At 33.1% G+C, this 21,667-nt stretch overlaps 1 protein-coding gene and 2 pseudogenes across 1 annotated transcript; all 3 read left to right on the top strand.

Moving 5' to 3' along the window:
* Positions 1–494: 494 nt before the first annotated feature.
* On the top strand, positions 495–2,361 carry LOC145640790 (senescence-specific cysteine protease SAG39-like). Its single transcript, XM_081692023.1, has 2 exons — positions 495–1,046; positions 1,574–2,361. Exons 1-2 carry the CDS (start codon positions 572–574, stop codon positions 2,131–2,133), a joined length of 1,035 nt encoding a protein of 344 aa, XP_081548149.1. The 5' UTR covers positions 495–571; the 3' UTR covers positions 2,134–2,361.
* A 10,211-nt stretch (positions 2,362–12,572) lies between these two features.
* LOC145639864 (senescence-specific cysteine protease SAG39-like) lies at positions 12,573–15,939 on the top strand (annotated as a pseudogene).
* Positions 15,940–19,216: 3,277 nt separating this feature from the next.
* Positions 19,217–20,603, top strand: LOC145639865 (glucan endo-1,3-beta-glucosidase pseudogene; annotated as a pseudogene).
* The last annotated feature ends 1,064 nt before the right edge of the window (positions 20,604–21,667 follow it).

Consider the following 21,667-nt stretch of genomic DNA (forward strand, 5'->3'; position numbering starts at 1 on the left):
TTTGTTTCCATACGGTAACCTTGCTGTTATCCTGCCGTTAAAAAATTCCATTAGTGGGGCCCACTCTCTATTATTAGTATTTTTTTTATCGATTTGCGAGTTGAAAAATATTTCATTCGTCAAAGGTTTCGGGGTTCTATTTTGGTTCTTAAAGAGCCAAATTGAGCTCAAATTTGGTAAAAAAATAACATAAATGGCTCGTTTTGATTATTAAAAAATATCTCGATTTACGTGTTTACATTTTAACACACAAAAATGAATAGGCCGAAATACAATTATATTGACTTGAACGACTTCAAAGTGCCCCACTAATTAATAAAGTTAGAAGCTAATAGGAAATTAGGGAGGAAGATTTAAATGTCCGTGTCAATTAGACAATGATATACCGAGTACCACTGTATGCATGCTTTTACTTTTCTGCATTACAATTACTTGGATATAAGTTTAACTTAATTTGCCTATAAAAGCTCAAACACTTGATGCAAATTAATGCATTGAGTTTTTAGTTTAAGCCAACCACCTTAGCTTTGAACCCTAAGCTACACTCTTGCTCTTAACTAAATTTTCATTCATGGCTCTTAAAAACCAATTCTTGCACCTCTTCTTCTTTGCCTTAGTCCTTGTCTTGGGATATTGTACCTCCCAAGCTTTGTCTCGTCCTCTAGACGATGACACGTCTTTGTCAATGAGAGAAAGGCACGAACAATGGATGGCTAGGTACGGACGGACGTACAAAAATCTAGCCGAGAAGGAGAAGCGTTTCAACATATTTAAAGAAAATGTTAAACGTATTGAGAACTTTAATAGTGCCACGTCGACAAATCAAAAGTTGTACACATTAGGCATAAATGCCTTTGCTGATTTAACGACTGAGGAGTTTGTAGCTACTCATACTGGTTCAAAACCTCATTCGCCTTCACGAATCAAGGCCGGTGATGACTTGACAACCACCAGCTTTCGATTCGAAAACATCACTGATACGCCCTATTCCAAGGATTGGAGAGATTATGGAGCCGTCACTCCCATTAAAGACCAAGGGGAATGTGGTAAGGAATATTAAAGCACTTTCACTCTTAACTTACTACTTTAAGTCTTTAATTAGTCTAATTTTGTTCAATTTTTCACTGTATCTTTAACTTGTCTTAATCTTGTTATTTCAACGATGTCTTTTGTAGTTTTTGTTATACTTTTCTAACCAATAGTGTCACAAAAGTTCTTATTTTTTCACATGCAATCTTAGAATATTCTTGTATACACAACTTGTTTGTTCGTTACTAGCTAGAATTTAAATTAAATAATTAACTAATGTGCTTTACAAATTACAAAGTCAACCCTTAAAAATGTTCTAATAGAACTAATATAATAATAATTTACATTGAGTTAAGAAAAGAGATTATTATACTTTTTTATATTATTTAAGATATTTTAAGTTTTATTTATGTTATCTATTACTCAATCAAACAAGCCATTAGTTTGTTCGTGAAAGTGTGAAATAATACACATCAAAGGTTATTTAATTTGTGAGCATTTATATATAATATTAACAAGTTAATATCTTTTGTTGAATATATAGGATGTTGTTGGGCATTTGCATCAGTAGCAGCAGTAGAGGGACTAAACCAAATCAAAACCGGAAACCTGATCTCACTCTCCGAGCAGGAGCTTCTCGACTGCGTCGAAAACGGCCATTGTGATGGTGGCCTTATGAAAGATGCCTACAATTTCATATATGAAAACCAAGGCATACTAACAGAAGAAGAGTACCCGTACGAGGCTGCTGCCGGCCAGTGCAAGGCGAGGACACTTGAAGGCGAAAGAGTAACAATCGATGGATTCGAGTACGTGCCTTCGAACAATGAGGATGCTTTGTTGAAAGCCGTTACGCAACAACCCGTGGTCGTGCGCGTTGATAGTAGTGGATTCCAACACTACCAAGGAGGGATCTACAATGGAGAGTGTGGCACTGAATTGGATCATGAAGTTACTCTGATTGGATATGGAACTGAAGATGGTTACAATTATTGGTTGGTGAAGAATTCATGGGGAACAAGTTGGGGTGAACAAGGTTTTATGAGGATAATTAGGGATATGAATATGTGTGGTCTTGCTATTGAGCCTTCTTATCCCATATAAAACAAATATTATCATCTATCATTTAATTAAGGGGAAGTGGGTTTGTGCATGAGAGAAGATGCAGCTCGTTTCTTACATAGTGTTCCATCTTTTTATCAAATTAAACTTTCTAGTTTTATGTTATAGGGGTAAGTTGAACCCTAAGAAGTATAGGATATAGTGTGGATTTATAATCTCATATGCTTTGTCCTAATTGTTCACAAATCAATACATTTTTATTACGCAAAACGAGGCACCTACATTATTATTTTTTTGCAAAGTCCGAGGCTCCGAGCTCAATTCAATTCCTTAAGGCCTAAATGGCCCCTAAAACCTTTACCGAATATTTTTCAACACATAAACCGACGAAAAAATTTATACGGGCTGCAATTTACAATTTATAAGAACTTTTGAACTGCAATTTGCAATTTTTTAAAAAATGATTATAATATGCAAAATACAAACTTTAAATGGCTACAATTGGCAAATTTTCCTTAAAAATAAAAAGTAAAAAATAAATAAAATCCTTTTTGTTGCTTTATCGATTAAGCTTTTAATTTATTTTTTTCCATTGGGTTAAGGTAAGTTTTGTTAATATAACGAAAATTTGACTTTTACCGCCTTCAAATAACCACTTAATTGAATTTACCACCCCCAAAAAAAAAAGATTTACTTTACCAGGCCACCACCAAAATTTTCAAAAATTCGATTTTACCACTAACTAACGGATTCCGTCCATAAATCCATTAGTAGGGCCCATATTTTTTATGTTTTTTCTTCATCTTCCCCGATCTTCCATGTCAACCAACCAGCAACGAAATCAACTACCTCGGTTGGTCGGAATGTCCACTATTACAAAAAACCCCTATCGAGTCGCCTGTAAATGACCTAACGAGTCTCTTTAAAGGCGACTCCACAGCCACCGACACAATAGCTTCCAACTTTAGGAGTCGCCTCTGAGGCGACTTAATAGCTTTTATATAAGTCGCCTATTAGTTGTTAGGCGACTCTATTTGTTAAGCTATTGTGTCGCTTGTGTTGAAAGAGGCGACTCCATAGGTTAATCTATTGTGTCGCTTGTGTTGAAAGAGGCGACACGTAAAAAATCAACATTTTTTCCAACTATTTTTATTAGCTCATATAATGTCAGTGTTTATGACACTCAGCATGCTTGATCTCTGGTTCTTCGCATGGAAGGTTGAAGTTCTTGCCATTATGCCAAAGTTACTTTTCATATATATATATATGATATTGTAACTATTTTATATACACTTTTAGAATTAACCTATCGAGTCGCGTCTTACATATTAGGCGACTTATTAGGTAGTGGTCATATAATAAAGCACCTAACAAGTCGGACTTTTAGAGTCTCCTATATATAAGGTGCGACTTGTAAACATATCGAGTCGCCTCATACTTATTAGGCGACTTGTTATGTTGGGGTTAAAATCAACAAAGCACCTAATGAGTCGCCTAATATACATGAGGTGACTTGATAAGTTTACAAGTCGCACCATATATGCATGTGACTCTATAACCCGGCTTATTAGGTGGCTTAAATTAGTTTTTTAAAGTCACCTATATATAAGGTGCGACTTTTTAACCTATCGAGTCGCCTTATAAATATCAGGCGACTCATTAGGTGAGAGTAGTAGATAAGAAAACTCACCTATTGAGTCGCCTAATATTTATAAGGCGACTCGACAGGGTTTCGAGTCGCACCTTATGTACATATGACTTTGAAGATCTAATTTAAACCACCAAATAAGTCGGATTATTGAGTCGCATGCATATATGAGGTGACTTGTTAACTTATCAAGTCACCTCATATATATTAGGCGACTCGTTAGGTGCTTTGTTGATTTTAACCCCAACTTAACAAGTCGTCTAATAAATATGAGGCGACTCGATAGGTTTAAAAGTCGCACCTTATGTACAGGTGACTCTAAAAGTCCGACTTATTAGGGGTTTTTTGTAGTAGTGGTCGTGTGGGTTTCGCGTCTGGGTGGTGGTGGTTTCGGGTCGCTATGGTTTTGCGTCTGGGTGGCGTGGTTTCTGGTCTGGGTTTGGATGGTGGTGGGGTTGGTCGTAGCTGTTAGGTGGTGGCTAGGGTTTTGAGGTCGGAAATTTGTGGAAAGGGGTAGAAATCGGTGCGGCTGTGGTGTGCGGTGCGGTGGTAGCGGTTAGGTGGTGGGGTTGGTCGTAGCTGTTAGGTGGTGGCTAGGGTTTTGAGGTTGGAAATTGGTGGGAAGGGGGTCAAAATCAGTGCGGCTGTGGTTTGCGGTGCGGTGGTAGCGGTTAGGTGGTGGGGTTGGTCGTAGCTGTTAGGTGGTGGCTAGGGTTTTGAGGTCGAAAATTGGTGGAAAGGGGGTCGAAATCAGTGCGGTGGTTGTGGGTCCCGACGGTGGCTGGTAGCGGTTAGGTGGTGGGGGCTGGTCGTAACGGCTAGGTGGTGGGGTTGGTCGTAGCCGGTCCGGCGGTGGCAGCAACCACCGGTTGCTTGATTGGGATTTTTTAATTTTTTTTTTGTTTTCTTTTTTTAAATTTTTTTTAAACTTACCCAATAATATGGAAACACGTGTGCAAGCTAAGGTAGGCCCCACTAACGGATTTTTGGACAGAATCCGTTAGTTGGAGGTGATTGGTGGTAAAACTGATGTTTTATTTTTTTATAAGGTGGTAAAGTAAATCTTTTTTTTTTTTTGGAGGTGGTAAATGCAATAAAGTCGTTATTTGAAGGTGGTAAAAATCAAAATTTCCTTAATATAAAGAGGCCCAAAAACAAGTGATTCTATGAGGACGCATCCCAAATGTATGTCTTGCTAAGCTTGCAACCCATAACAAATAAGGGTCTGTTCTCATACGTTTATTTTCTGTTCAGTTCAGCTCAGTTCAGTTCAGTTCAGCTCCTAATTTCCTTCTCTTATAAAATATTCATTTCAGTTCAGTTCAGTTGATTTCAATCTATTAGAACAGGCCCTGACTCTGAAAACAAAATTATTCTAAGTTAGCATCAATTTTATACCACTCCTTGTTTAGCATAACTAGCACAAAGGGATGAGAAATTGTTTCTATCAGAATGACCTATAAACAACTTCGACCATCATTGCCTCATTGGTTACTGATCTTATTGTACATGTATAATAAAGATATAGTCGTATAAAATATTGTTAGATTTGTCTTAATGTATAGTTTTGAGATATTAATAAGTAATAACTATTTTAACAAATTTTTTAATTGACTTTATGGTATAAAGAGTGAAATTTGTGTATTGACACCGAATAATCAAACAAAAATAAAGATCAATAAATAAGCAAAACAAGGGAATTGCCCTGTTTATTTCACGTTATTTTGTTCAAGTTTGGGCCACAGCTGCTAGGTTTAGCAAACTCGGAGGAATAAGCTAAATGGGTATCGATTGATGCTGTTGGCATAATTTTTGTTGGTACCGCAATATAATCCCATTGATTATGTATTCTTTTTATTGAGGTAGAGTTAAAATCAATCAATCATAATTCCATTTTATTACTTCAAGTCCACACCAAATTATGCACACTTTTTTGCTCTTCTTTTTTGTCCAAAAATGTTGCAATCATGGAAAAAAGAATCTCTATAAGGTATAAGTGCCACTAACTCACTATAAATAAATGTGTACATCTCACGTTGGGAATCCTTAACGTGATTATTGCCTATCTAAAAAGAAAATTTTAGGCCCTGTTCTTTTCACCTTAATTTTGCTGAACTGAAATTATTTTTAATGAACTGAAATTATTTTTGCTAAACTTAAATTATTTTTACTGAACTAAAATTGTTTTTGCTGAACTGAAATTATTTTTACTGATTTTCTATTATAATTTTTCTTTAAGAAAACTGAATTTTACTAAACTGAACTGAAATTAGTTTTACTGAACTGAACTTATTTTTACTGAACTAAAATTATTTTTACTTAATATTATTTTTTAAAGTGAATAGAACAGGGCCTTATATTACCTCTATTTCTTTTTATTTCCTTTTTTTTATGATGCTTCCAACACAAACGAATTATTAGGAGATGACAAGCAATTTCCCTTATTAACGACAAACTCAATTAAAAGTGAATAATCCTTCAAAAAAAAAAAAAAAAAAAAAAAAAAAAAAAAAAAAAAAAAAAATTAGAAGTGAATAAAAATAAAATAATAGGGAGTAATAATTAAATAACAGAAATCAATGTCGTGCTTAGATTCAAACTTCCTTTTTTTTTTTTTTTTTTAGAAGTAAACAAATTTTTTTTTTTTTTTTTTTAAAAGCATGTTCATAAACAATTGAGTTTTCCCATTCGAAGTTGAAAACATTGTTTTTCTTAATTAATGTTCATGAACATAAACCGAATTACTATAATATTCATTCCAGAAGCTCAAGTCAACTAGTAATTCTTTTCCACTTTCTCCTTAATATCCAACTAACATATACTTGTACACCTTGGAATATTATTGTGGTCCGTCAATTTGTGCAACTTTAAGTCTTAAACTGGAGTATAATATATGGGTCAATCAACGTTCTAGAAATTCTACGAAAATGTGAAAATTCTTAGTTGATCCTAAGTCCTAACCCTTCTACCGCTCTTGATATATTTGCATTTGACGTGTCAATTCAAATGTATAGATCAGATTCAGTGAAGTAGGGTCTAATCTATTTTAATTTAAGTCATGCTAAATTTTTGTTTCAAAAAAAAGTTGAAATCGATTTGATCTTTGTTTAGGTTGCGGTTTCTTGTCTATGGTTGATTAATCCGTAATTAAGCCTACTTAGGCCTTATTCTTCTCTCATGACACAGAACTTAAATACAAAGTATTTTTTGGAACTTAAGTTATACTCGTCCGTGCTAGGATTTGATCTTTAATTCTAGCTACTATTTAATTTTTACCGAGTAAAGTTTATGGATAATTGTATATATCAAAATTAACTTATAGAAGTATAATCTAATGGAAATTTTGCATTAAACCACCTTTTATAACCATTTTTGTACAGGAAACCACGCACCTTATAAATTTTTTTCGCAAAATACACCTTTATATAATATTTTTTTGCAAGACCACACATTTAGCCGGAAAATAGACTTTGACCTTGTATTCCAATGTTGACCCGACCACGCGCCTCGCTCGTGACACCCTAAAACCACTAACCCTCCCTTTTCCCCCAGCCACCCACTGCCATCCCTCTCCCCCTTCCAGTGGCCGACGACCACCACCCTCCTTCATCGCCGGCCACCGGATCCCCTCCCTTTCCCATTCCCGTCCTTAAACCCAACCCTCAAGCCCTAAACCTGATTCCCAAACCCATTCATGTACCTTCATGAAGCGCAACATCCATGGCATTTGACGAACGACGGAGTTTGGGTCTGGGTCAATCAATTGAACGGTGGCGCTTTAGGTGGAAGAGGAGGAGAGAGAATTCGTGGACGGCGCGGCGCTTTAGGAAAGTGGGTGGTGGTGGATCTCGGGGTTTGGGTGGTGATAGTGAAGGAAGTGATGGTGGTTAGGTGGAAGAGGAGAGGAGAGAATTCGTGGGTTGAGGGAAAGGGAAAGGAGCATGATCGTCGGTGCCAGGGTAGGGAGGTGGTCGCCGACACCAGCAGCTGGCAGTGGGTGGTGGAAATTAGTTGACCGTGGAAAGTGATTAGCGGACGAAAAATTGGTTAGTAGTTTTAGGGTGTCACGTGCAAGGCACGTGGTCGAGTCAACCCCGGAATACAAGGTCAAAGTTTGTTTTTCGGCCAAAGATGTGGCCTTGCAAAAAAAAAATTAATTTAGGTATGTTTTTGCGAAAAAAATTTTATAAGGTGCTTTCCTGCAAAAATATGGTTATAAAAGATGGTTTAATGTAAAATTTCTTTTCAAATTTTAAGTTATTTTTACCATGTATTAGGAAGTACTAAATTTTTTGTTTAATGTGAACAGAACATGGCCTTAGTAATAGTACTGTAGTAAACTATTTTCCCAATGTAAAAATAGGGGGGGGGGGGGGGGAAATCAGTCATCAACAAGACCAATATAGTATTGCTTAATTAATCAATGCATCGTATGATGTTGATTAAAGAGTCCACTCTCATAGTTACGGAGCATAATTAAGTTTAGGGGTCTCTTAGCTGTATCGATTAGAACGAGCCAAAGATTTTGTGGATTTTATGCACATAAAATGGGGAGTAAGCATTGAGTTGAGCAGTTGTACTGTGTGAAAATGGATTCCACGATTTTTTGAGATGATGTGCTCTTTTATGAATTTATTTATGATTGATATGAAATATACCTTTAATCGTATTAATTACTTGCGTATTGCTTTTGTTTTAGTGCCTAAGACACGGTTTACTTCCATTTTTTCTCTTTACCCGGCCCCACACTACAAGAAAACAGGCAAATAGCGACGGATTAGTTGCGACGGACACTTTATTCCGTCGGAAAAGTGAAAATTTCCGACGGATTTTTATTCCGTCAGATATTTCCGACGAAGTCATTAGAAATTTCCGACGGAATATAAATCCATCGAAATATTTGTACTTTCCGACGGAACTTACATTTTCCGACGGATAATTATTCCGTCGGAAATTTCCGACGGATTTCCAACGGAATATAATAATTTTTTTTATTTTAAAAAAAAAAAAAAAAAAAAAAAAAACCTTAAGAAAACCCTAAAATCCTACTCTTCCGCCCCTTCTCCCTTTGTCTTTCCTCTTTTCCCTTCTCTCTCCTCTCTCTTCTCCCCTCTCCTTCTCTATTCGTTCTCTGCTCTCTCCTCTTCTTTCTTCTTCTCTTTCCTTCTCTTTCCTCTTCGTTCTCCATCCCCGTTCTCCTTCTCTATTCGTTATGTGCTCTCTCCTCTTCTTTCTTCTTCTTTTTCCTCTTCGTTCTCCATCCCCGTTCTTCTCCTCTTCGTTCTCCTTCCCCCTTCTTTATCCTCTTCTTTCCCCTCTTTATCTCCTACCACCACCGCCAACTCTAACCAACGTCGCACCACCAGCACCGACATCAACAACAACACCAACATCAACAATAACACCAACATCGACTACGAATCAACAACAATTTCCTCCAATTTCGCCCTTTCTCTCTCCTCATGAAGAAAACAAAGGTTTCCAGGCCAAATTCGACCATGAAAACTCTAGATCTAGAGTCTTTGTGGTCGAATTTAGGCCTCCTAAACCTAATTTCAAGGTTTTATTATGTTGAATTAAGGTATGTGTAATTTTTTTTTTTTTTTTGTTTTATCAGATTTTTTGAATTTTGGTGTTCGAATTTTGGGGGTTGGGTCGGGATTCTATTTTTTTTTTTTTTGGGTTGTGGTTGGCTTGTTTCGGTGGCGGTAGTGGTGGTTTTAGGTGGGTGGTTGATTGTAGTTCGGCGGAAGTGGTGGTGTTAGGTGGGTTTCGGCGGCAGTGGTAGTTTAGGTGGGTGGTGGTTATTAGGGTTGTAGATCTGGGTTTATTTGGGTGGTAAATTTGTATTTGGGTGGGTTAGGGCCGGGTTAGGTGGGTAGGGATTATGGTATAGGTTTTGGTGGTTGGGTAGTGCGTGGTGGTGCAGGCAGGTGGTGCGATTTAGGTGGGTGGTGGGGGGGTGGGAGGCGGTTTTTTTTGTTTTTTTAAAAGCATTTTCCGACGGAATTTCCGTCGAAGATTTCCGGCGGAATACAGTCCGTTGGAAATTTCCGACGGACTTTCCCGACCCTGGAATTCACTTCCGGCGGACAAAATTCCGTCGTAATTTCCGTTTCCGACGGAAATTCCGTCGGAAAAGGCCCTTTTTCCGACAACATGTATTGTGTCAACCAGTTCCGACAGAATTCCGTCGTAAACCAGTTTTTCGGCGGAAAACAAGGTGTTTCCGACAGGAATTTTCCGTCGTAATTCGCCTGTTTTCTAGTAGTGCCAACTAGCTTAGTCAAGTGATGTAGTGATCGATGATATTATTATTGCAAAAACAGAGGTATTTCAGTGCGGCAAACCACATGGTGCGGCATGGGTTACTTGTATTTTAGGGTTACTTGTATTATGGGGTTACTTGTATTTTAGGGTTACTTGTATTCTGGGGTTACTTGTATTATGAGGTTACTTGTATGTGACACTTTTATTTTGAGTAACTCCTACAAGTAACTACAGACCAAAATCTCATACCAAACGAGTAACACCCTACAAGTAACCCATGACCAAAACCAGTAACACCTATACAAGTAACCCTAGAATACAAGTAACACCTACAAGTAACCCCTGACAAAACCAATAACACCCTACAAGTAACCCCGGCCAAAACCAGTAACACCCATATATACAAGTAACCCCATAATACAAGTAACACCTACAAGTAACCCCTGACAAAAGCAGTAACACCCTACAAGTAACCCTTACCGCACCATGTGGTCAGCCGCATACAAAAATTTATATTGCACAAATACACGACTTTTCTTGGAATGCCAATTTAATTGCTTGGTAACATATATATTTGAAATCAATTTGGATGGAATTAATTTTTCTTTTATTTACTTTAAATTACTTTTAAAACCAAAACAATCTATTGTACAAGATAAAAATATCGACACTACAAGAAAGGTCATTTATAACAAGATTAATAACAGGTCGTTCTATAGTAAAATTCTCATGGAGTATAAGACTATATATTTATGACAGGATTTTCCATCATGAGTCTGTTCTAGAAGGGCTTATCGGAACATACTTTCACGTTTTGTTCCCATCGCAAAAACTAATTACAATAGAAAAAAAAAAAAAAAAAAAAAAAAAAAAAAAAAAAAAAATCCGTCCCATAAGCCAATTATTACAGGCATAATGTTTATTTGACATTTTAGTTGAATCATAACAGTTGGGTTGGGATTTTGTATGAAGTTGGGTATGTTTTATAACTAGCTAAAAAATGATCATTAAAAGTATTACAATAGACATAATTTGAGCATAATAATAATCTCATTAAAAATAAATAAATAAATAAAATTAAATAGAATTTTATAGTGCGAACGACTTAGGCCCTGTTCTTTTGAGCTTCTGGGCAGAGCAGAGCAGAGCAGATTTCAACAGAGCAAAGCAAAGCAGAGCAGAGCAGATTTCAACAGAGCAAAGCAAAGCAGAGCAGAGCAGATTTCAGCAGAGCAGAGCAGATTTTATTATTATTATTATTATTATTATTATTATTATTATTATTATTATTATTATTATTATTATTATTATTATTATTATTATTATTATTATTATTTAATATTAATTATTATTATTATTTTTATTATTATTATTATTATTATTATTATTATTATTATTATTATTATTATTATTATTATTATTATTATTACTACTACTACTACTAATATTATCGCATTATTATTATAATCATTAAATTTTTAAAGTTAAATATTAATTATTATTATATTAATTATAATTATTATTAAATATTATTTAATTATTATTATTAAAAATTAATAATTAGTATTATCTTTAAATATTAGTTATTATCTTAATATTAATTGCTATTATAAAAATCAATTATTGTTATTATAATTAATATTATTAGTTATAAGTATTATTATTACTATTAGTATAATTACTATTATTATTACTATTACTATTATTATTAAATATTAATTATTATTGTTATTATTATTATTATTGAATATTAATAATTAATTATTATTATTTTTATTTTTTATTAAATATCAATAATTAATTATTGTTATTATTATTATTAAGTATTAATTATTATTATAATTAAATATTAATTATTTATTATTATTAAATATTAATTATTTATTATTATTAAATATTATTTATTTATTATTATTATTATTATAAAATATTAATTATTATTATTAAATATTAATTATTATTATTAAATATTAATTATTATTATAATAATTTAATATTGAGTATTAATTTTAAGTAGAGCATAGCAGGGCAGAGCAGAGCAGATTGAAGCAGAGCAGAGCAGATTTCAGCAAAGCAGAGCAGAGCAAAGCAGATTTTAGCAAAGCAGAGCAGCTTTAAAGAACGGGGCCTTACTAGGTAACTTTAGCTTTTATTTTCTTGTAAAAGATTCTGTACACAATAATAATATATATACTATACAATAATCACACCACATAAAATTACAATCGTTGAAATCGACATGTTATAAAACCGTGCCAAAAATAATTGTATGTCTTTTGTGGAGCATCTGGAATAATAGAAATCATGCTTGTGGGGAGCATCTAAAAATCATTTTAAGGAGAAATATTCTACTTTTTAACTACAAATAAATTATAGCATCTTTAATATTCTACTTTTCTGCATTACAAATTAAATTACAATTTGGATTAAGTTTAATTTAATCAATTTGCTTATAAAAGCTCAAACACTTGATGCAAATTAATGCATTGAGTTTTTAGTTTAAGCCAGCAACCTTAGCTTTGAACCCTAAGCTACACTCTTGCTCTTAATTAATTTTTCGTTCATGGCTCTAAAAAACCAATTCTTGCACCTCTTCTTCTTAGCCTTAGTCCTTGTCTTGGGATATTGTACCTCCCAAGCTTTGTCTCGTCCTCTAGACGATGACACGTCTTTGTCAATGAGAGAAGGCACGAACGATGGATGGCTAGGTATGGACGTGCGTACAAAAATCTAGCTGAGAAGGAGAAGCGTTTTAACATATTCAAAGATAATGTTAAGTATATAGAGAATTTTAATAGTGCTACAATAGCAAACCAAAAGTTGTACACATTAGGCATAAATGCCTTTGCTGATTTATCGACTGAGGAGTTTGTAGCTACTCATACTGGTTCAAGACCTCATTCGCCTTCACGAATCAAGTCTGGTGGTGACTTGACAACCACCAGCTTTCGATTCGAAAACCTCACTGATATGCCTTTATACAAGGATTGGAGGGATTATGGAGCCGTCACTCCCATAAAAGACCAAGGGGATTGTGGTAAGGAGTAAAGAACTTTCACTTAATTTTTACTTTTATTAGTCATACTAGGTTAAGTCCCGTGCCATGCACGGTAATTTTTAATACTTTATACTTATCATTAGTTTAACACTATTATTTAATTATAAAAAATTATACCTAATTGTAAAATAGGATGAAAGTTCTGTAATTACAAAAAAAAAAATTTAAAAATTTATCACACTAAAGAAAATAGAGAGAATAATATATGCACGACTAATTAAAATAACTAAGAATTACATTACAAATAGAATATACTTATTAAATAGAAAATGAAATATTATTGCATAGTTTGTATTAAAAACTTCTCCAAGAAGCTTTGGCCAAAAAAAAAAAAAAAAAAAAAAAAAAAAAAAAAAAAACTTTTGGAGGGAAAATTTTTAACCAGGAGATGACATGTGTCATTCTTGGTTTCACCATTAGTATAAAGTTATAGATTTTTGTTCAACTTTCATTTTCACTGTATCTCTAACTTGTCTTAATCTAATTATGATCAATAACGTCTTTTGTTATACGTGGTAATTATTAAGCTTTCCAAATGTTTTCTTTTCTAATATATTATGTCATAAAAGTTATCTCATTTTTCACATTCAATCCTTCTTAGAAGAATGCACTTGTATACACAACTTGCATGGTTTGTTATTAGGGTAATTTTATTGGTGAGTTTTGAGTGGAGTCTTGACTCAATATTCACATACATGATTTAGTGTTTTTTTGCAATAAAATGGTGCAAGACTATAGTTAGTCTTGAGATGAGTTTTGAACTTACAAAATAAATAAAGAGGAGGCCCAGGTTAATCTTTGAGATTAACATTTCAATTTATCTCCTCTCACAATTTCATGCATTGGTTTTGTGCCACTTTATTATTTCAATTTTATTATTTAAAAAATAAAAGAAAAACAATTATTCACTCTGTTTTTTAGTTGACGCGTTTTTTAGTTACATTTACCAATCACAAATTCAATCATTAAGATCTTTAATTACCGACAAACAAAAATTATAAAAAGTTGATATTTTGAAAATATACATTGTGACGAATCTAACAAGATTCCACTTGACTATATTTTTGTTCATATGTAAATCATAAAATAGTCAAAAGGGAGGTGTGTGAGTAGTGCTAAAGTCAAAACGTGTCAACTAATAAAAAATGGAGGTAGTATATTGTAAGAGGAGATATATATTTGCAAATTTATCTCAAAAATTATCTTGAATTTTCCCATAAATAAATAATTTTTTTTTTTTTGACCAACTCAATCGGCATAAAAAAGTTGTTGATATTTTGATAATGAATGTTACTCCCTCTGTTTCAAAATGATGTTTCTGTTTCGTAAATCGATACAAATTTTTACCTATATTTGACTGCAAATAACTTTAATCTCACACGGGCAAAAATTATAAAAGTTAAATATTAATTATCTACTCACCAAAACGATCAAATTAGATCTCACATGACTATATTTGTTCTTATAGATTAATACTTCCTCCGTTCTTTTTTACTTGACCCGCTTTGACTTTTACACTATTTACCAACCCACCTTTGACCGTCTTTTGTGAATTATAGGTAAAGAAAAACATATTCATATGGGATCTTGTTAGAATCGTCTAAATAAGTATTATCCCAATATATAACTTTTATAATTTTAACTTATAGAGTATTAAAGTTATTGATGGTTAACCTTGTGCATCGAGAAGCGTGATAAAAGAAACAGGTCAAGTAAAAAAAGAACAGAGAAAGTAGAAATTTAGAAAATTCTCTTTTTTTTTTAAAAAAAAAAAAAAGTCAAAGATTCCAAACAAAAACATAATTGTGGAACGGAGGGAGTAATATTTTTTTAGGGGAGTAAACGAGTCTATAAATGAGTTTTGGGATAATGTATTAAATTTGAGAAAGTTTGGTAAGAGTCTAAATAATAATAAATATATATATAGATTATAGATTATATTAGTTAGTTTACATGAGAGTCTTGTGTATGAGTATGAAACTTACCATAACCAGATTATAGATTATATTAGTGTCTGATATTAAATTATCTGAGCTGATGTTAATTGCACACCGTGACAGTGTATGGCGCCATGGCGCGGGCACTTTTGGAAGATATTGCTCGATTTTTAAACTTATATTACCTCCAATTATATGATTTTCGTAATTTTGGAGTACTGTTTGTGAGTTTCAAAAAATATGAAATGAAAATAGTATAACCTTTGATCCGTAACTCGAAATAATTCATATAACACATCGTTGGAAAGACATTGAAGTCTACTAAGTTAAATTGTATGATATCCACAAGTTAATTTATCTGCTCAATATATATAGGAAGTTGTTGGGCATTTGCACCAGTTGCAGCAGTGGAGGGACTACACCAAATTAAAACCGGAAACCTGATCTCACTCTCCGAGCAAGAGCTTCTAGATTGCGTCGAAAACGACCATTGTGACGGTGGCATTATGACAGATTCCTACGATTTCATACACAAAAACCATGGCATACTAACAGAAAAGGAGTACCCGTACAATGCTACTACCGGCCAGTGCAAAGCGAAGACACTAGAAGGCGAAAGAGTAAGAATCAAGGGATTCGAGTACGTGCCTTCCAACAATGAGGACGCTTTGTTGAAAGCCGTAACAAAACAACCTGTGGTCGTACGAGTCGATAGTAGTAGATTTGAACACTACAAAACAGGGATCTATAATGGAGAGTGTGGCAAGGAATTGGATCATGAAGTTACTCTGATTGGATATGGAACTGAAAATGGTAACAATTATTGGTTGGTGAAGAATTCTTGGGGAACAAGTTGGGGTGAACAAGGTTTTATGAGGATAATTAGGGATGTGAATATGTGTGGTCTTGCTATTCAACCTTCTTATCCCATATAAAATACATACTACCTCCGTTACAGGTTATGTGCAACGATTTGACATAAAGTAGAGAGGGAAAATGTCTAATCGTTGCACATAACCTGTAACGGAGGTAGTAGTATCATCTACTCCGTATCATTTAAGAGTGGTGGTTTGTGCATGAGAAAAATAAAAATATTGCAACTCTTTTATTACATAATGTTCCATCTTATCATCAAACTTTCTAGTTTTATGTTATAGGGGTTAGTTGAACCCTAAGAAGTATAGGATATAGTGTGGATTTATGATTGAATGAAACATCTCCATCTCTTTGAGATGTAAATGGTAACAATATAATGTACTACTCTGTTTTTCAAGATATGGTTTGTACGTGTGATATAAAGTTTTGAAATTAATATTGTGCATGATCACGTTGATATTGATTTCATTTGCCCTCTACTCCATTTTTGTCCTTGTATCTCGCTTGCCTTAGCAAATCTTTCAAATGATATTTGTAGAACTTGTGCATGCATGACATTAACAAATTAATTATTAAACTACTATCCACTAGCAATAATGGCCAATACGAAAATTAAGATGTGATATTAATAGTATTTTATGTCATTTACATTTATTTTAATTTATTTTATTTTCTTTTATTTTTTTATTGTTATTTTATTAAATGAAAAATAAAAAAATTATGATCTAATCTATAGAGTTAAGCACACAATTAGGTACTCAATTGTTAAAAATTTCACCTTTTAGGTACTCAATTATTTTTACTTTGCTTTTGGGTATTGAGTTAAGAAATCAGGCCAAAAAAAAATTAAATCAGTTAAAGAATTCAATACCTTGGGTTAAAGAATTTAGTACCCTTGGTTAAGTATGTGGGCCCCACCCGATTAAAAAATTCGCGGGTCAACCCATTTTTTTCCCTTTCTTTTTCTTTATTCCCCTTTTTGCTCCTTTATTCTTTCCCATTTCTGGAAACTTTGCTGCGAACGTCGAAGAACAACGAGCAACCTTTGTGCTCGAATCTGGGGAAAACGACACCAAAAGCCGCCATTTTTTTGAGGTAAGCTCAATTTCTCATCGTTTATGTTGTTAATTTGATATAAATTTTGGATTTTTTGCCCATTTGTTGATGTTTGTTGAGACCTAGGGTTTTCGAATTTTGGGGTTTTTTTTGAACAAATTGATGATGTCGATTGGTTGTGGTTTTTGTGTTAAATTTGGGTTTTCGAATTTTATTTATTTATTTTTTTTTTTGACAAATGGTTTTGGATGAATTTGTTAAGCAACAATGGCTGATTTTGTGGCTGGACAGAAGAAGCAACAATGGCTGATTTTGTGGCAGAGTTGAAGTACCAGTAGCAGGGGGAAGCTAGCAGGAACCCTTCTGTTTCTGATTTTTTTATTTTTATTTTTTTTCTACAAAATCTAGCAAAACCTTGCAGAATTTATGCCTAAATAACATGCTCAATGAACCTGTTTTGTTGCTGGTTAAGCTGCTATTTTTGATGAATTTTGATGAATTTTCTTGCTGTTTTTTATGAATGAATTTTGATGAATTATTATTGATGAATTTTCTTGCTGTTTTTGATGAATTTTCTGCCAGGTTCATGCCTCTTTAATTAGAAAAACCAACGGCTAGTTTCTTAGTCAAATTTAATACAATATTTTTTTTTATAAATATTAATTATTTAATCGGGTGGGGTCCACATACTTAACCAAGGGTACTAAATTCTTTAACCCAAGGTACTGAATTCTTTGGCTGATTTAATTTTTTTGGCCTGAATTCTTAACTCAGTACCCAAAAGCAAAGTAAAAATAATTGAGTACCTAAAAGGTGAAATTTTTAACAATTGAGTACCTAATTGTGTGCTTAACTCTAATCTATACAAGAAAAGTCATTCCTATCTTTCATGGAGGGAATTGAATTAAAACTAAAATTTTCTTTGTGATATTAACCGGTTAAGTAGCTATACAACATAATATCTATTTTACCCATCACATTCACCAAATCTATTGACATAATAAAGGTCTGATTTACTGAACTGACCTGATTGGAGCTGAAATGAACTGAATTTAATATTTTATGAGAGAAGGAAATTAGGAACTGAACTGAACTAATTGGAGCTGAACTAAACTAATTGGAGCTGAACTAAACTAAAGTGAACTAAAATTAAGCTCAAGATAACAAGCCCTAAGAAGCTTATAACTTACCTACCTGCACATAAGCATTGTGCCATTAACTCTCACATAAATAGTAGTACGACCAGCAACTAATTGAATATACCACACGATTACACAAATATACTGTTGAAGATCGATATTAATAAATAATATATGAATAAAATATATTTATAACTTGTATGATTTATATAAAGAAAAAATCAATTATGTCCTTTTTTTTTTTACAGACCTGTATTTTTTCTTATAAATACGAATGACATAAAAAATCATAATATATATGTATGATATATACGGATTATATAAAATTAAAATATGATGACACCTAAATGATTATTATAAAAATGAGAATGTCTTTCATATAAATAAATTACATAATATATTTAATTTAATTTAATTATAGAATTGTATAGAATCTTAATTATTATTACTATGTAATATGTATTCATAAATTTTTGGCATGCTTTTTGCTAGTTGAAAGATACGATCATCTAATAGTGGTTTTAAGCTAATTAAATTAAATTTACTTTTTTTGTGTTAAATTAATATGTAAGAAAAATATCTTTTATAATTCTTTTTTTATTATTATTATTGACAGCAAATATATATTTTGTGTAGATACATTGTATTTAGACAAACGTAGTTTCTTAACTTTGTAAGCACATTGTATTTTGACAATATAAGGTACTTAATATTTCATACTTGCTATAATTTGACACAGAGCAAAATTTACGTAATATTTCTATGTGAAAATCTTTACATATAGAACAAAAATGAATGTTGAAGAAAGTTTTATTAATATCCAAATATTATGGATTTTATGTGTAATGTTAAGGTAAATGTGTCTATTGCCTTAATATACCAAGGAAAATAAATTGCTAATATTGACGACAGATTGCTTAATTTAATATGGCATGTCTTTCTTTAACTTTTCTTTCAAAAAAAATATATGGCATGATATTGCTTTTTTATTCTCGATCATTATTACCATAATTAAATTACATATAGTATAAATATATGCATGCATCAAATGAATTTTACACAACCAACTAGAGTTTACATTGCTATTTCTTTTGAAATACTCAATACAAACATTTATTCATAACAAACCTGTTTGTTTTAAATGGCTGCTACTGCGACGCTATTGCTTGTTATGGTATACTTATTCCTTAACGTACACCATACAGGTACATAATTTAATTTCAATTACAACTTACATGTATTGTTTTACTAGTTGGTCTAATTTTATTTTATTTTCTAATAGTTCTGATCATACTTGGTTTGGGTTGCTCTAATATAATGTTCAATTATGATTAAAATTTGACGTTATTTTTACAATAATGAATCAAGTTTAACCTATCCGATTACTCAATTTATGATTTGTAATTTTCGTAAATTTTATAATTTAAATGCATAAACTAATAAAAATTTAGGCTGTGCTTAAATATAATTATTGGAATTAGTTGAAACGAACACATTTCGGATCCCTTTATTTAATTAGCTAGTCTTTTTGTTCTTTTATATTTTACATAAAGGTTAATATAATCTAAATCTTACATAATGATTGCAGTGGGACAAGTTGGAGTGTGTTACGGTAATGTTGCAGACAATTTGCCATCTGAGCAAGATGTCATCAATCTTTACAAGTCTAACGGAATAGGAACAATGAGGCTATTTAATCCCAACACAGCAGCTCTCCAAGCCCTACAAGGCTCCGGCATCAAAACTATTCTTGGTGTTGTTAACGGAGATCTTCCAGGCATAGCTTCCGACCCAGCAGCTGCCACCAATTGGGTGCAAACCAATGTAGTCCCTTTTGCAAGTGCGATTAAGTACATTGCAGTTGGTAATGAAATTCATCCTGATTATGCGGAAGCTCCGGCAGTATTACCAGCAATGCAGAACATTCTCAATGCACTCGTTGCAAACGGCTTAGGGGGACAGATTTTGGTTTCTACGGCCATTGATACGAGCTTATTCACAAATACCTACCCACCATCTGCTAGTGAATTCAGTAATCCAGGATACATTACCCCGATCATCAACTTTCTAACCACCAATGGTTCGCCTTTGTTGGTTAATATTTATCCATACTTCGCTCGTATTAGTGACCCTGAAAATATAAGGCTTGACTATGCATTGTTTACTGCACCTGGTCCTGTGTTTTCTGATAGTGGAAGGGACTATCAGAACTTATTCGACGCAATTGTGGATGGCGTGTTCGTGGCTTTAGGTAAGGCGGGTGCACCTAATGTAGGGGTTGTGGTGTCAGAAACTGGATGGCCGTCGGAAGGTGGAGCTGATGCCACGGTCGACAATGCAGGGACTTATTATCGGAACGCGATCGGCCATGTTAAGCAGGGGACTCCATTGAAACCAGGAGGAATTGAGACTTATCTGTTGCAATGTTTGATGAAGATAACAAACCAGGAGCTCCAAGTGAGCAGCATTTTGGTCTCTTTACTCCTAATCAGCAGCCTAAATATGGTGCTCTCAATTTCAATCCATAGATTACATTATTAATGTTGAAAAATTGAAATGATATTCTGATGCAATTGTATGATTCATAGTTTATGTTTAGTTTTTAGGAGTATTAATTAAATAAGAGTAACTACCTTTGTTACGAAAACTCATGATAAGAAATAAAATTGTTATGTTTTGGGTTTTTATTATACTTTTTATTCATGTTGATTTGTGCTATGACGATATTATACTTTTATGCATGTTGAAATTGAAAATGTGTAATGATGATATTATACGGATATTAGTTTAATAATACTCTCTGGTTAATTAAATAAAAAAAATGCACACAAGTCTTATATGTGGCTGGCTACACCGTGTGGCAGGGATTACTTTGTTAATGTAATAGGGGTTACTTGATTAGTATTACAAGGGTTACTTCATCAGTGCTATAGGGTTACTCAAATAGTGTTAGGGTTACTCAGTTGGTATTATAGAGGTTACTTGGTCAGTTTTATTTGGATTACTTTGTTTTTTTTATAAGTGGTCACACGGTGTGGCTAGTCACACACAAGACGGGCTGTAATTGATTAATGAAGGGCTGGAAGAAATTTGAAAGGAATGAGTCAGATTTGTATCTGTTAATCTTGGCTGAAATTATGGAATAAAATTAATTCTAAAGGATACCTTTCCTAACATACATAATTACATATTTACATTATGATTTGCTTCCCAAAGTTAAGGAAAAGGAATAAATTCGGTGTATTTTATCCCTAATAATTATGTAATTATAGGGTTACATGTGATTTATAATGTGACTGGAATGTGATACAATATTTTATTGTATACTTTGTTTAAAAATTGCTCGACATTGTTGACTATAAATCTTGGTCAAAGGGAGACCCACTATAGTACTATTCTCTTGTTATGTTCTCTTCACCTTGTGTTTTGATTGGATTGGTTCAGACTTCTAGTCTAATTTAAGTATCTTGAAGTCTTGTTTAAATTATTTCTACTTTAGTATAATATGAGCAGTTTTCTTCATAATTTTGTGAATTGCTTAGTCTAATATAATCTTATCTAATTTTTAGCAAAATCTAGTAAATCATACGAA

This window comes from Chenopodium album, chromosome 7, assembly GCF_948465745.1.
Source record: "Chenopodium album chromosome 7, dcCheAlbu1.1, whole genome shotgun sequence".
NCBI lineage: Eukaryota > Viridiplantae > Streptophyta > Magnoliopsida > Caryophyllales > Amaranthaceae > Chenopodium > Chenopodium album.